At 43.4% G+C, this 17498-nt stretch overlaps 1 protein-coding gene across 18 annotated transcripts in view; it reads left to right on the forward strand.

Moving 5' to 3' along the window:
• The window catches only part of sox6 (SRY-box transcription factor 6), a 235787-nt gene that overhangs the window by 116943 nt on the left and 101346 nt on the right, over positions 1-17498 (forward strand). For 16 of the 18 annotated variants that reach the window (XM_071380895.1, XM_071380892.1, XM_071380897.1 and 13 more), the window contains one exon: positions 2684-2773. The exons of the other annotated variants lie outside the window; for them this stretch is intronic. In XM_071380895.1, coding sequence (XP_071236996.1) covers positions 2684-2773 — 90 coding nt within the window. The remainder of the gene's footprint in view (positions 1-2683; positions 2774-17498) is intronic. 18 annotated transcript variants of the gene reach the window in all.

Consider the following 17498-nt stretch of genomic DNA (forward strand, 5'->3'; position numbering starts at 1 on the left):
TGTCAGCTGCTTGCTGTTGTACTGTGCTTTTTTGGTTCTGAGTGTACGTTTATAGAGTTTTAAAGTCTCACAGTAATGAAGGCGTAATTCACCATTATTTGGGTCTCTGTGCTTTTGTTTGGATAGTGTTCTAATTTCTTTCCTTATAATTTTACAATCTGCATCAAACCAGTTGTCATCTGTGATCTTTTTTGTTTTGTTTTTAATCAATTTCAATTGTGCTTCTTTTGCCGTTTGCCTGAATATATAGTTGATGTTTTGTACTGATAGATTGATGCCTTCTTTACTGTGAGTGAATGTGGTATCCAGAAAGTTATCTAAGAGTGTTTGGATATTTTGGTTACAGGTTGCTTTCTGGTATTCTTCTGTGCTGTTTTGGGCCCATCTGTATGACTTTCTGATGTTGTACAGCTTACTGGGCTGTGAATGTCTGGTTGTTTCCATGTCTGTTCTTTTGAGGAACAATATAATTTGGCTGTGATCAGACAGAGGTGTTAGTGGCTTGACAGTGAATGAGCTGAGAGAGAAAGGGTCAATGTCTGTGATCATATAGTCTACTGTACTGTGGCCAAGAGGTGAGCAGTAGGTGAATCTCCCCAAAGAGTCCCCCCGTAACCTACCATTGACAAAGTACAGACCCAGGCTTCTACTCTCTCTCTCTCTCTCTCTCTCTCTCTCTCTCTCTCTCTCTCTCTCTCTCTCTCTCTCTCTCTCTCTCTCTCTCTCTCTCTCTCTCTCTCTCTCTCTCTCTCTCATGTCTCCTATTTTGTACAGTATAATGTAAATTAATATATCTGAAACATGAACAATCAAATTAAATATCAAATGTTTTGTGTAATGCTACATCTTTACACAACAGATCTTGATCTAGATGATAATTGTAGTCTGTACGTTCCACTGCCTCCAGAGCACGTGATGAGTACAATAACCTGAAAACACAAAGCACGCCTAAGACAATCCCTGAAGGCATCCAGAAGTATGTTCTTATGAATTGTACCCTTTAGTTGGCAGAATGAGACCACAAATGAGCCATTGTCAGGAGAGTGGTTAAGCCATTCCTGATGGAGCCCCAGGGCTTTCTGTGAACTGCAACAATGTCTGCTTTTGCTGTTTGCCCTTTACTCCCTTTCAGAGTGAACAAACCCTGTCTTACACCCCATGATGTCATCTTCAGGCAACATGGCACTTGAAGACAATCTGTTTAGGGCTCCTGTTTTCAGGAACAGTCATGTCAGTTAACACGGAGCCCGACTTAGAAACAGCAGCAGCATGGTTCTATATTTACTAGAGAGTAGACATCATTCCGGAACAGTTGACATGCGGTTTTAACTATCTATCAAGCCTTAACCAGCAGTATGAAGGTATGAGAGGAGATCTAGGACTGCTCTCATGGGTAAGTCAGGCATCAGCTGGTGGGTAAGTCCACGGTGGCAGCACCACTTTGTGAGTAGGAGACAGACAGATAGATAGATAGATAGATAGATAGATAGATAGACAGACAGACAGACAGACAGACAGACAGACAGACAGACAGACAGACAGACAGACAGACAGACAGACAGACAGACAGACAGACAGACAGACAGACAGACAGACAGACAGACAGACAGACAGACAGACAGACAGACAGACAGACAGACAGACAGACAGACAGCAGGGCCCTGCTCAGTGCTAATCCTGGATCTTGGTATAGTGGCCTGGCTGTCTTAGTGCAGTTCAGACGGGGGGCAGCGTGCCTGGGAGCCTGCAGTTTGACTTGTGGAGGGGATGGGAGGAGAGACGGGGGTGGGTGGTGTTTGATGGGAACAGGCTGACCTCTGCACAGTGCGGGGACCGGCGAGGCCCGGGTCGGCTGGGCCAGCAGTGTGTTCTTTATCAGCTACCCCAGCGACAGCATGGCAGATTCCAGCCATTCCTCCACTGATTCATTGTCAGCCGGACAAATGTTAATTGTTTTCATCACTGGCGGCTGTGAGAACGCTCGGACACACCCTGTCTCACCCCTTACCTCCTTCTTAATGTCTCTGCACTGTCTCTGCCCTTACCATGGCTATACTGTCTGTCTCCCCCCTCTCTCACCCCATCTATCTGTCTCACCTTTTACCGTCTTCAATGGGTGCTCGAGAGTGAATGTGTTTTAATCTACCATCAGTAATTAGAGCTATACAGTTGGGAAAGAAGTGAATGGTTTTTAGTTGTAATTAATAATATTAATTCTGAATGACAAGTGACATTGTCTTGTTTTAACCAAGAAGCTGTCAATATTTTATTTTGACCGTTGGGGACAAGACACCTTTAGTGTGTATGTGTGTATTAACATACACAGCTAGATTTGACAAGGAGTGTTGATGGGTGTGTTAGTTGTGTTAGTATTACTGGAGTGCTGAGGCATGCGTGAGGAACTGACACTCCTCTCTTTAGAAAGATATTTCCTCCACCTCCATGTTGTTATGAGAAAAAAAAGTTCAGGCTCATTTTCATTGTTATACAAATACCAGTAATTCAATTAAAACTGAAATTATATGAATGAAATTGGAACCTTCAAAATATTATCGTAAAAATCTAAAAACATATAAATTGAATTTGGATTTGACGTACCTTTTCCTAAAAGAAATCCGTTGGGGAAGTGAATTTTAAAATGAAAGCATTTTAAAAGGTCTCTTTTCTTTCCCATGTCTTTCAGAATCCAGTTGCATGGAAACACTTCTGTCAAAAGACTGGAAAGAGAAGATGGACAGGCTCGACACTAGTGATCTTCTGGGAGAAGTCAAAGGTAAGCTTGATGATGAGGTCACTCACAACCGCAGCGCTCTCTTGTAAAGAGTGTCTTAAAGTGAGATTAATAAATCCTTCTATTCCTATCAGACATACATAATCTATACATAATCTAAGAAACAGGCTTACACTCTGAAATTAGACAAAAGCTCTTGGCTGCCTTCCCTAGTTATTTTCTGCACTTTCCTTATCTGTTATGTCAAAATGCCTCTGTCCAGAGCCCTCTCTTTAAATTCCAACCCCATTTCCCAGTCTGTCATTTTGTTTGTGTCTGTGGTTTACTGTTAGAGACGAGACTGTTGTCCGTGTGTCTGCTATTTAAAACTATAAGACTAGAGACACTGCTCCCAACTCTCTCTCTCTCTCTCTCTCTCTCTCTCTCTCTCTCTCTCTCTCTCTCTCTCTCTCTCTCTACCTCTCTCTCTCTCTACCTCTCTCTCTCCCTCTCTCTCTCTCTCTCTCTCTCTCTCTCTCTCTCTCTCTCTCTCTCTCTCTCTCTCTCTCTCTCTCTCTCTCTCTACCTCTCTCTCTACCTCTCCTTCTTTTCTTTATCACTCGCTTCCCTGCCAACCCCCATACTCTCAAGCCTGTACCTCGCAACACAAAAAGGTGTATATTAATGATTGTATTATTAATATTTACAAGAATATTCTCATATCTATATATCCATGTCATTTTAGCTAAACAGAGACGATGCTGCTCTGCTCATCATGCACCATTGTAATCATCAGAACTATTCAAAGACATGTGAAAGTAGCATTCTGCTAGCGCGTGCACTGCACATGTTTAGCAGTTCTTTATGATGTACTCCCACTTTAATAGCTCTTTTTATCATATGGTTGGCAATCATAAATAATAGTTGTCCTTGGTTTTAATTATGGGATGACATTTTCTCTGTGTGCCGGGGAAGACTAAAACTATTGCATGTTGTAATAAGTATATTCATGGTCAATAACCTTAATGAGCTGAAATATGAATCATGTCTTGGTAAACCAGATTCATTGTAGCTGACCCTGTAGATCAAAGTGCAGTGGAGCAAATGTTTAAAGTGATTTAGCCTTTTGAAAGCAGATCTATTTAAATTACAGGGCATTTTTCTGTTTGATAAATGGTAAGGGTGAGGTTATTCCACAGCGGTGTAAACAGGTAGCGCGGGAGCCTGATAATGCCCACTGTGGCCTTTGTTGACTCACATGCAGGGAGACACAGTGAACAATAGACTTAGAAATATAACTACTTTTCATATCACACCGGTAGGCTGTCTAAGGTTTTTAATTAGCCTGCCATTTCATATGACTGTAGACATTTCAAAGGACTGCTTTGTGCTCCCCCTTACAAATGTATCTTTCTGCGTTTGAAGTCTGCCTGATGTAAATACTGCCAATTAAAAAGAAGCCCAGGGTTGGAGACACACAAGGTCCTCCTAATTAAAACACAAACAAAGGCACCAAGCAGAAAACACCTTCTGATTACGATCTAAAGTGTTATGATGAATCAGAGGCTGTATTAATTGTTAGGTTAAAATCAATACAAAGGGTAAGCATGCCTGTAGGTTTAAATTAACGGAGGACAGTGCTGGATAAAGGCTAACATCCATAAAAGCTACCTACTGCCTCAGTGGCCTTGATACTCGTTCTCTACTCAGCGGACATTGAATCCGGAACCAATGGCATTGTACATTCTACCTAGACTACATCCTTTGTGGCATTGTTCCGTTGTTACAAAAGATTGCTTTTGATGTTCAAAGATAAATAAGTGAAATATAAAATTCTGCCCCTTTTGAACTGAAAGACTGGTAATTTGTATTTTTTTTCCTCACAAGGCTGCCTTTGAGTTAGCGGTAGAGAATCAAAAAGTCTCTGTAGTTTTTGCTCAACTGCTTTCCATATTTTCCACCTTATGAACCTGTCATGGATGGCACCTTGTCGTATTGTTGTAGCTGCAAGAGGAATCTGCTGGGTTAAGACTCGCAGTAGAATTATCACACAGGAGAAGACAATAGGTGGAACAGAATTTGACCGAAGGCTTCACTTCACCAATGAATAGAACTGCATTCTTTTACACTATGCAGTTGTGTTCAAACATGCCCAGACTACATTATGCTCTTGGGGTAAAACACAAAGTACAGTAAACAAAACAATGGTATCAAAGCATCTGAGGTTGGCTTTCCTTTATCTTACACCCAGTTCAACGCAACCAAGCATTTAGTGCCTCACGTACATAGTTATAGTGTATTGTCATGTGGTTTCCTACGCTAGAATGGGTCTGTGGTTAAACTGATACTGGTACTTCCAGTAAAATGGAGTCAATTTGAGCTGTTTCCATCAATACAGGATAGGAAGTATGCTTAACAGAGACATAGAGAATAGAATGATTTGGGTGTAATGATGTCAGATGTTTATCAGCCTTGTCCTTTAAACTGTGAGAGATTAACAGCTGCAGGAAGAGAGAGGGAGGGAACGGTTTGTGAAGGAGTATTAGTGGTGGATTGCTTTTCACAAGCCGATTCCAGAGGTAACTGTTTGTTTTCATACCTGAGCTTAGCTGTCAATCATGAGGAACGGTGAGAAGGGAGATGAGATCTCCTGAACAAAACCACAGAGCAAGAGAGGGAGGTGGCCTGGAGGACGTCCAAACCACAGAAAGGAGCAGAGAGGGTGGGGTGGGGGAGCAAGATAGAGCAGAGAGGGAGAGGAGAGAGAGAGCACAGAGAAAGAAAGATAGAGAGAGAGACCTGGGACATGGCTGCTCAGACATGAGGCTGTTTTAATTATGGTCCTTCAAAGAGAATCTCTTTCTGTAGAAGCTGTGCCACAACGGCAGAGAGATCTCATACACTATAGTATGTTCCAGTACTCCTGTCCTTTATTCTGGCTGTACTGTTTATGTTTGTAAATCTTTTTAAATGGTCAATGATGGGGAGGTGCCTATTGTGGTTGTTTAATTTAATTGGATCATTACATCACTACCCTCCTTTATGCAATAAGACATACTTTGGAGGAAAACCACAGTGATTTTAGCTAGCCTCACTCCGTGCCTCACATATGTCAGTTGAAGAATTCAGGTGATGTGCATGTATTTAATGTAAATTCCATTGGAATGTGAATACAGGTTTATGGGGGAAAGGCTTGGTCAAATAAGTTCTCCCTGTGCAGTGTGGCTTTCATTTATACTCAATCAGGGCCTTTGAGACCCACACACTGCAGGACTGTTTAACTTTCCCTGTAGACATCCAGTGTCCCCAGCCCCCCGGGGAAAAAACAGCAAAGCATTTATTCAACTGAATAAAAAAATGTGGTAGTTCAATTGGAACACAAACTGCATTCATTATCTCGGAAGGTTTGATACAAAAATGAAGCTCAGCATTGTACATTTGTGTTAAAATGGCAGCTTGAATTCTATATAAACGAAAATCAAGCCTCTTGCACTTTCATAATCAATTTGTGAATGCTGTCTACATGACAGTGGCGGGGTGCACATTGACAGTCCTGTGGCAGGCAGATAAGTAGAAGCTCTTTAAGGGGAGAGCGAGGAGCGGGGCCGAGCAGGGCCCTAGCTGAGACTGATTTGATGCTGCTCCTACCTGGCCTCGCTTCTCCCATCCCGACAGAGGACTACTGTGTGCACACAGAGCTGGGGTTGTTCAGCCAGCTGGGTTTACTTCAAAACATGATTATTCAATTTAACATTCAGCTTTATTCTTAATGGCTCCAATAAAGTCGAGAGCGAATGCCAATGGAGATTCCACACTATATCTGTAAATACACGCAGAACCACAAGTATATTTTCTAGTGGGAGCAGATTTTTATCGGCTCAGGATAACATTGTCGTTTCGTGTTTCTTTCACCTAGTTTCTCTGTTTCAAAATATTCACACATGGCCATTTTAGTAAAAACTTAAACTGTCACTAATGAACAGTGCATAAACATTTAAAAAATTCTCTCAGAGAAATATTATATATAGCTGCATAGTGGAATTGAATGTAAGGTGGTAAATGTGACTGTCATGAAGACTAAATGACCTAGTGAATCTGTGTTATACAGCTATGTGTATTTTGAGGAGAGAGCTGTGTATGTTTGATAATGTAACCTCTATTTAGAGCAGAGGGAGGGACCATCTCAGCCCATCATACACTGAAATATCCCTCCAATTCCCCCAATTCAAAAGTGCCACAGTTTGCATTTTTCTCCCAACACTTCAATAGTCTTCTGTTGGCCCTGTGTACCCAGGTGAAATATGAGACACCGTAAATCATTATTCTTCAGACTGCATTTGCGAAATGAATGTATGGGCCTAATGCCCTCTGTTTTTCTCCCTTAATGAATTGAGGAATTTAGCTTGTGGTGTCGGCTGCAGACCTTGTCTGTCTGTGTGTCTGTGTGTCTGTGTCTGTCTGTCTGTCTGTCTGTCTGTCTGTCTGTCTGTCTGTCTGTCTGTCTGTCTGTCTGTCTGTCTGTCTGTCTGTCTGTCTGTCTGTCTGTCTGTCTGTCTGTCTGTCTGTCTGTCTGTGTGTGCGCCTGTATGTGTGTGTGCGCCTGTATGTGTGTGTGTGTGTGTGTGTGTGTCCACTCTCACTTTCTCCCTCCTGGCTCTGTGTTTTGAGAGGAGACAGGCAGACAGGAGTGGGTTTGGTGGTGTCTGGGTCAGCCTCTGCTGGTGTTGGTGTGGGCAGAAGCCCTGTGCCATGGAACCAGGCATGGGGATGGTTCCCTGACCAGACAGGGCCTCTGGATGACTGGCTGCACATTTCATACTTTTATACATTTGACACTTAAAATAATTGTTCATTTAACTCCCGAATTTCAGTGTTTTTACATTTAATTTACCAAATTATATTTACTATTACTACAAATAATTAGCTTCATTCTTGGTTGGCAGACACACAGGTATTATTAAGAATGCAATAATCAATTTATATCTTAAGTTACTACCAGGAATCACCAGCAATCCTTATTTTAACGATTGACAAATATACACCTCTCTCACTTACAGAAGTGTAGTAAATGGAATATTTATCAGTCTCCCGGCCGCAAAGTAAATGACATCCTCACAGCCGTGTAATGCTGCTTAAGCACTGGCTGCTATGGCTGGGCCAGGTTAGTACATGTCACGCTGGATTTCCCCCTACAGCTGCTCTAGTGCTGCGGCTCCGGAGCCACTCTGCTGATCTACCACCAGCCACTCTGCTGATCTACCACCAGCCACTCTGCTGATCTACCACCAGCCACTCTGCTGATCTACCACCAGCCACTCTGTTGATCTACCACCAGCCACTCTGCTGATCTACCACCAGCCACTCTGCTGATCTACCACAAGCCACTCTGCTGATCTACCACCAGCCACTCTGTTGATCTACCACCAGCCACTCTGCTGATCTACCACCAGCCACTCTGCTGATCTACCACCAGCCACTCTGTTGATCTACCACCAGCCACTCTGCTGATCTACCACCAGCCACTCTGTTGATCTACCACCAGCCACTCTGCTGATCTACCACCAGCCACTCTGCTGATCTACCACCAGCCACTCTGCTGATCTACCACCAGCCACTCTGTTGATCTACCACCAGCCACTCTGTTGATCTACCACCAGCCACTCTGTTGATCTACCACCAGCCACTCTGCTGATCTACCACCAGCCACTCTGTTGATCTACCACCAGCCACTCTGTTGATCTACCACCAGCCACTCTGCTGATCTACCACCAGCCACTCTGCTGATCTACCACCAGCCACTCTGGTGATATACCACCAGCCACTCTGCTGATCTACCACCAGCCACTCTGCTGATCTACCACCAGCCACTCTGGTGATATACCACCAGCCACTCTGCTGATCTACCACCAGCCACTCTGCTGATCTACCACCAGCCACTCTGGTGATATACCACCAGCCACTCTGCTGATCTACCACCAGCCACTCTGCTGATCTACCACCAGCCACTCTGGTGATATACCACCAGCCACTCTGCTGATCTACCACCAGCCACTCTGCTGATCTACCACCAGCCACTCTGCTGATCTACCACCAGCCACTCTGTTGATCTACCACCAGCCACTCTGCTGATCTACCACCAGCCACTCTGCTGATCTACCACCAGCCACTCTGTTGATATACCACCAGCCACTCTGCTGATCTACCACCAGCCACTCTGCTGATCTACCACCAGCCACTCTGCTGATCTACCACCAGCCACTCTGCTGATCTACCACCAGCCACTCTGCTGATCTACCACCAGCCACTCTGCTGATCTACCACCAGCCACTCTGCTGATCTACCACCAACCAGTCTGCTGATCTACCACCAGCCACTCTGTTGATCTACCACCAGCCACTCTGCTGATCTACCACCAGCCACTCTGTTGATCTACCACCAGCCACTCTGCTGATCTACCACCAGCCACTCTGTTGATCTACCACCAGCCACTCTGTTGATCTACCACCAGCCACTCTGCTGATCTACCACCAGCCACTCTGTTGATCTACCACCAGCCACTCTGCTGATCTACCACCAGCCACTCTGCTGATCTACCACCAGCCACTCTGCTGATCTACCACCAGCCACTCTGCTGATCTACCACCAGCCACTCTGTTGATCTACCACCAGCCACTCTGTTGATCTACCACCAGCCACTCTGCTGATCTACCACCAGCCACTCTGTTGATCTACCACCAGCCACTCTGTTGATCTACCACCAGCCACTCTGCTGATCTACCACCAGCCACTCTGTTGATCTACCACCAGCCACTCTGCTGATCTACCACCAGCCACTCTGCTGATCTACCACCAGCCACTCTGTTGATCTACCACCAGCCACTCTGTTGATCTACCACCAGCCACTCTGCTGATCTACCACCAGCCACTCTGCTGATCTACCACCAGCCACTCTGCTGATCTACCACCAGCCACTCTGCTGATCTACCACCAGCCACTCTGCTGATCTACCACCAGCCACTCTGCTGATCTACCACCAGCCACTCTGCTGATCTACCACCAGCCACTCTGCTGATCTACCACCAGCCACTCTGTTGATCTACCACCAGCCACTCTGCTGATCTACCACCAGCCACTCTGCTGATCTACCACCAGCCACGGAGACACAACACACATATATGCGCACACACACGCACGCACATACGCACGTACCCCCCCCCCCCCCCACACACACACACACACACATACACACACATGCACGTGCACGTACATACACACACATACAGTCTACATCTTTAGAAATCAAGGACAACATTCGTGAAAGAAAAGAACATGAGATGCAATCCCTCAGATCATGGTTCTAAATAAACCAGTGTAGATGCATGAAGTTATAGCCAAGACCAGTGAATTGGTTCAATGCAAGAAACCACACATTCCCTTCCGTTCCAAGGTTTTCCTGACCATTGTTCAGACAGAGAGCTCCTTTTGTCGTTCTCTAGACAACTCTGATGTGAGGGAGGGAGGCCCTGAAAGTTGATCAGTGTTTGTATCATTTTATAATAAACCTGGACTAGAAGTGCTTCTCCTTACATGAAAGCAGGAGAGGTCATTACCATACACGTCATGAGGGATGACTGGATGATGGAGAAAATCTAGTGTACCTCGTTGTGTGCTTCAAGCTTTGTCACATGACTTCCCAGTGTGGTCAGCCCTCTACAGATCAGTTTTATTACAGTTCATCCTCTGCTTTGATAATGGTTCCTATTGAAAACACAGACTGAACTGTCTCGTCTCTGGGTGGGATAATAGTTCCCTCTGTGAAGATAGCAGTCTGTTATCAGTGTTCAGTCTTATCTGTTCAGGTCTGTAAGGCTGCTATCGTCGAGCTCTGATGAAGTACCTCGTCCGATGCCATTGATACACAGTGGAGTGCTGAGGCTTTCACATTAGCATAATTACACTGAAGAGGCATGCCTCTTCCGTCGTTATATTATTAGCCCGCGTTAATGTTCAGTGTGAACGTCAGGCCGATGAAGTACGCTTTTATTATTAACCACTTGGCGTGTCAATCAAAACATTTTTTTATTTTTTATATTTAGAAAATATATGTTAAACACTTGGGGAGACGTTGCTATAGATGCAGAAATTATGTCTATATAGGGATATAGAATTAACACAAGGATGGTGTGCAACACCCCCCCACAAACACACGCACGCACGCACACACACACACACACACACACACACACACACACACACACACACACACACACACACACACACACACACACACACACACACACACACACACACACACACACACACACACACACACACACACACACACACACACACACACACACACACCAAATGAGTTTAGTACAGTATACTCACATCAGCATAATAAACACTTCCCAGTGTTTTTTGAAGGTGTCTGTTTCTAGCAGTTCCCTGCTGATGGATAACTCTCCATGGGAAATTCATGGCCATGTAGTCCAGTATCTAAGGCTGTGAGGATTGATAGTCCAGGCTGCCATAGCCTGACATGTTGGTGAGTCCTTACTCATGCTTATTAATGATGGTTTATTGGCAGGATGAACAGTTTTATATCATCACAGAGGCAGCAGGCCAGGTAAAACAGCTGCTACTCATATTGTCTCTGTTCGTTCTGACTAGGGCCCCCAGATACTTTGATACCGTTTTTACTTGAAACACATATGGCCTTAGAGCGTTTCTGAACAAGCGTATATACAAGCCTAAAACATAGTTCAGCTTAAGTCAAATCTCTGTAGCTCGTCAAATACCCTTTTGTTGTCTCTGGTTGTGCTTGCTTAGCAGGCTCATAGCCAGCTGTTTTATCCTATGGATTATTTAGGCTACACAAGACAAAGATTTTGTTTATCAGTCACAATGTATAATATTAATGTAGATTTACTGACAACATTAATATATGCATGGTATTTGAAAGGCATAGTCATCCGCACCATGATTTTTACTGGTAAACATTCTGTTGTTGTGTGTATTTGTTTGTGTTTGTATGTGCAAACGTGTGTTTGTGTTGATTCAAAATGAGGATTTAATTGCTTTTGGAGCAAGGTCTTTGCCCCGAAAAATTCTTTCATTGCAAGGCTACAGGAAGCAGTACTAGATTCCATTAGCAGTAATTCAATTGTATCTTTGTATTTTCTTCTTCTTTAGAAGACATGAACATGGGGTCAGAGGACTACTGAGTTCATATTAGTGTTACAAATTGTATTGTGCTGAACACACCAGCGCTACCGAATCATCACCCTGTGTGTACTGTGTGTGTGTGTGTGTGTGTGTGTGTGTGTGTGTGTGTGTGTGTGTGTGTGTGTGTGTGTGTGTGTGTGTGTGTGTGTGTGTGTGTGTGTGTGTGTGTGTGTGTGTGTGTGTGTGTGTGTGTGTGTGTGTGTGTGTGTGTGCTGTATGTGTGTGTGTCTGTGCAGTGCATTCAGCCAGCGGTGTTACCTTTTCTCATGTGGATGAGCAGCACTGAACAGCTCCTGCCTTCAGCACGCCAGGCATGCTAGCTATGTGCAGTGTGTGTCCGGACACAGCCCGGAACAATTGCAGCATTTAGACAAGTCTTCATTTACTTAGGATGGACTGGCAGCATATGGGAGGATCCACAATAGCTGACTGATGGAGGGACAAAGAAATTGCAGTGTTCTGGTGTAAAAAAAGGCATTCAGATTGGGTCATAATGGCTCAGCTGTCCTAACCAAAGGAAGGGACAGAATAGGGTGCCTTGTGATTTTTTTCTCTTTTTCACCCCCGTTCCTTTTCTCCTTTTTTTGTGCCTGAATCTTTTATCTGCGTTACTCACCCGGGACTCTTCAAAGTAACAAGCCTCCTTCTTTTCCCTGGTGCTGGACTTGGAACCCAAATTAGAGACTGCTTGATTAGAAGAAAGCGAAGGGGGCCAAGAGAGGGAGATGTGGGTATTGGACAGAACAAATCGCACCCCTACAAAGTGCCTTTTATCCACAGGCTCCAAGGCCCGACTCCCCTCCCAGCAACCATGGCTCGCTTGTTTTTCTCTTATCATTTATTTAGTCGCTCGTTTGGTTGATGTTTTCTGCCCTACTTTGTGACGTTTAAAAGAGGCAGGCGTCTGAAAAGGTGAATGCTGAATGGGGTGGTGAACAACAAGACTTTGCTGTCTGTCTCCTCCAGTGTCAGTCTGGCATGTTCTTCTTGAGCATGAGGGCTGAGGGGAGAGGATTGAGCACAGGATCACCTGCCCATCCTCCAACCTGCCTGCTCATGGGACATCCTGGGCCAGACTGGCTCCTGATCCGGCCCCAACCCCAGCAGCCCGAGGCAGGGGGGGAGAAAGAGGAAGCGCTCCCAGAATGTCACAACACATTAGAAGTGGGGAACCAGGCTGCTTCATGTAGTGAGGAGGCATCCCTCGGCTCTCCGTCTCCCGTTGCAAACGGGATGTGAGGAGACACGTTAACGGGCTGGCTTGGCCCCACCGCTGTTAAGAGCCATGCAATATGCAGGAAACTGCCTCTTTGTCAGCAGGCCGCTCAGACAAACACCGCCGCTGTCCTATACTGCACCGCCCAATAAAAGTTTTATCTATGTTTTAATTTAGAGGAAGAAAATGAATTTTACACGAAACCAGGCCAACAAAAGACATATGTAGTATGCGGTGGTGATGCTGATGTACAGGGAAGACATTGCTCAGGTCAAGTCAAACATAGATCATCTGATGTCAAATCAATTTTAGGCATTCAATGTTATGTTTTACCAACAGTCTTCTAAAAAAACATTTTGGCCAATTATAATTGTTTTAACAAGATTCACTGTCCAAATCAGCTTACTGGAAATCTTTTAAAAATGTAATCAACGTTCAGTTTAAGCATTTAGATTAGAACTAGTTCCAGTGAGAAAATACAGTAGAGACAATACAATACAGTAGAGACAAGACAAGACAATACAGTAGAAACAATACAATACAGTAGAGACAAGACAATACAGTAGAGACAATACAGTAGAGACAATACAATACAGTAGAGACAAGACAATACAGTAGAAACAATACAATACAGTAGAGACAATACAGTAGAGACAGGACAATACAGTAGAGACAAGACAATACAGTAGAGACAAGACAATACAGTAGAAACAATACAATACAGTAGAGACAATACAATACAGTAGAGACAAGACAATACAGCAGAAACAATACAATACAGTAGAGACAATACAATACAGTAGAAACAATACAATACAGTAGAGACAATACAATACAGTAGAGACAATACAATACAGTAGAGACAAGACAATACAGTAGAAACAATACAATACAGTAGAGACAAGACAATACAGTAGAGACAAGACAATACAGTAGAGACAAGACAATACAGTAGAGACAATACAATACAGTAAAGACAATACAATACAGTAGAGACAATACAGTAGAGACAATGCAATACAGTAGAGCCAATACAATACAGTAGAGACAATACAATACAGTAGAGACAATACAACACAGTAGAGACAATACAACACAGTAGAGACAATACAATACAGTAGAGACAATACAGTAGAGACAATGCAATACAGTAGAGCCAATACAATACAGTAGAGACAATACAACACAGTAGAGACAATACAATACAGTAGAGACAATACAATACAGTAGAGACAATACCGTAGAGACAAGACAATACAGTAGAGACAAGACAATACAGTAGAGACAAGACAATACAGTAGAGACAATACAATACAGTAGAGACAAGACAATACAGTAGAGGCACTACAATACAGTAGAGACAAGACAATACAGTAGAAACAATACAATACAGTAGAGACAATACAGTAGAAACAATACAATACAGTAGAGACAATACAGTAGAGACAAGACAATACAGTAGAGACAAGACAATACAGTAGAGACAATACAATACAGTAGAGACAAGACAATACAGTAGAGACACTACAATACAGTAGAGACAAGACAATACAGTAGAAACAATACAATACAGTAGAGACAATACAGTAGAAACAATACAATACAGTAGAGACAATACAGTAGAGACAAGACAATACAGTAGAGACAATACAATACAGTAGAGACAATACAATACAGTAGAGACAAGACAATACAGTAGAGACAATACAATACAGAAGAGACAAGACAATACAGTAGAAACAATACAATACAGTAGAGACACTACAATACAGTAGAGACAAGACAATACAGTAGAAACAATACAATACAGTAGAGACAATACAATACAGTAGAGACAAGACAATACAGTAGAAACAATACAATACAGTAGAGACACTACAATACAGTAGAGACAAGACAATACAGTAGAAACAATACAATACAGTAGAGACAATACAGTAGAAACAATACAATACAGTAGAGACAATACAGTAGAGACAATACAATACAGTAGAGACAATACAATACAGTAGAGACAATACAATACAGTAGAAACAATACTATACAGTAGAGACAAGACAATACAGTAGAAACAATACAATACAGTAGAGACAAGACAATACAGTAGAGACAATACAATACAGTAGAGACAATACAGTAGCGACAATGCAATACAGTAGAGCCAATACAATACAGTAGAGACAATACAATACAGTAGAGACAATACAACACAGTAGAGACAATACAATACAGTAGAGACAATACAGTAGAGACAATGCAATACAGTAGAGCCAATACAATACAGTAGAGACAATACAATACAGTAGAGACAATACAACACAGTAGAGACAATACAATACAGTAGAGACAATACAATACAGTAGAGACAATACCGTAGAGACAAGACAATACAGTAGAGACAAGACAATACAGTAGAGACAAGACAATACAGTAGAGACAATACAATACAGTAGAGACAAGACAATACAGTAGAGACACTACAATACAGTAGAGACAAGACAATACAGTAGAGACAAGACAATACAGTAGGGACAAGACAATACAGTGGAGACAAGACAATACAGTAGAGACAAGACAATACAGTAGAGACAAGAGAATACAGTAGAGACAAGACAATACAGTAGAGACAATACAATACAGTAGAGACACTACAATACAGTAGGGACAAGACAATACAGTGGAGACAAGACAATACAGTAGAGACAATACAATACAGTAGAGACAATACAATACAGTAGAGACAAGACAACACAGAAGAGACAAGACAATACAGTAGAGACAAGACAATACAGTAGAGACAAGACAATACAGTAGAGACAAGACAATACAGTAGAGACAATACAATACAGTAGAGACAAGACCATACAGTAGAGACAAGACCATACAGTAGAGACAATACCATACAGTAGAGACAATACAATACAGTAGAGACAATACAATACAGTAGAGACAATACAATACAGTAGAGACAATACAATACAGTAGAGACAAAACAACACAGTAGAGACAAGACAATACAGTAGAGACAAGACAATACAGTAGAAACAATACAATACAGTAGAGACAATGTAATACAGTAGAGACACTACAATACAGTAGAGACAATACAATACAGTAGAGACAATACAATACAGTAGAGACAAGACAAGACAATACAGTAGAGACAATGTAATACAGTAGAGACAATACAATACAGTAGAGACAATACAATACAGTAGAGACACTACAATACAGTAGAGACAATACAATACAGTAGAGACAATACAATACAGTAGAGACAATACAATACAGTAGAGCCAATACAATACAGTAGAGACAATACAATACAGTAGAGACAATACAACACAGTAGAGACAATACAATACAGTAGAGACAATACAATACAGTAGAGACAATACAGTAGAGACAATACAATACAGTAGAGATAATACAATACAGTAGAGACAATACAATACAGTAGAGGCAAGACAATACAGTAGAGACAATACAATACAGTAGAGACAAGAAAGAGATGAGGACCAACTTGTCTTGGTACAGAGGGCAGCCTGTTGTCTTGGTACAGAGGGCAGCCTGTTGTCTTGGTACAGAGGGCAGCCTGTTGTCTTGGTACAGAGGGCAGCCTGTTGTCTTGGTACAGGGGGCAGCCTGTTGTCTTGGTACAGGGGGCAGCCTGTTGTCTTGGTACAGAGGGCAGCCTGTTGTCTTGGTACAGGGGGCAGCCTGTTGTCTTGGTACAGGGGGCAGCCTGTTGTCTTGGTACAGAGGGCAGCCTGTTGTCTTGGTACAGAGGGCAGCCTGTTGTCTTGGTACAGGGGGCAGCCTGTTGTCTTGGTACAGGGGGCAGCCTGTTGTCTTGGTACAGAGGGCAGCCTGTTGTCTTGGTACAGAGGGCAGCCTGTTGTCTTGGTACAGAAGGCAGCCTGTTGTCTTGGTACAGAGGGCAGCCTGTTGTCTTGGTACAGGGGGCAGCCTGTTGTCTTGGTACAGAGGGCAGCCTGTTGTCTTGGTACAGGGGGCAGCCAGTTGTCTTGGTACAGGGGGCAGCCTGTTGTCTTGGTACAGGGGGCAGCCTGTTGTCTTGGTACAGGGGGCAGCCTGTTGTCTTGGTACAGGGGGCAGCCTGTTGTCTTGGTACAGGGGGCAGCCTGTTGTCTTGGTACAGAGGGCAGCCTGTTGTCTTGGTACAGAGGGCAGCCTGTTGTCTTGGTACAGAGGGCAGCCTGTTGTCTTGGTACAGAGGGCAGCCTGTTGTCTTGGTACAGGGGGCAGCCTGTTGTCTTGGTACAGGGGGCAGCTTGTTGTCTTGGTACAGGGGGCAGCCTGTTGTCTTGGTACAGAGGGCAG

The sequence above is a fragment of the Salvelinus alpinus genome, chromosome 33 (assembly GCF_045679555.1).
Source record: "Salvelinus alpinus chromosome 33, SLU_Salpinus.1, whole genome shotgun sequence".
NCBI classification, from domain to species: Eukaryota; Metazoa; Chordata; class Actinopteri; order Salmoniformes; family Salmonidae; genus Salvelinus; species Salvelinus alpinus.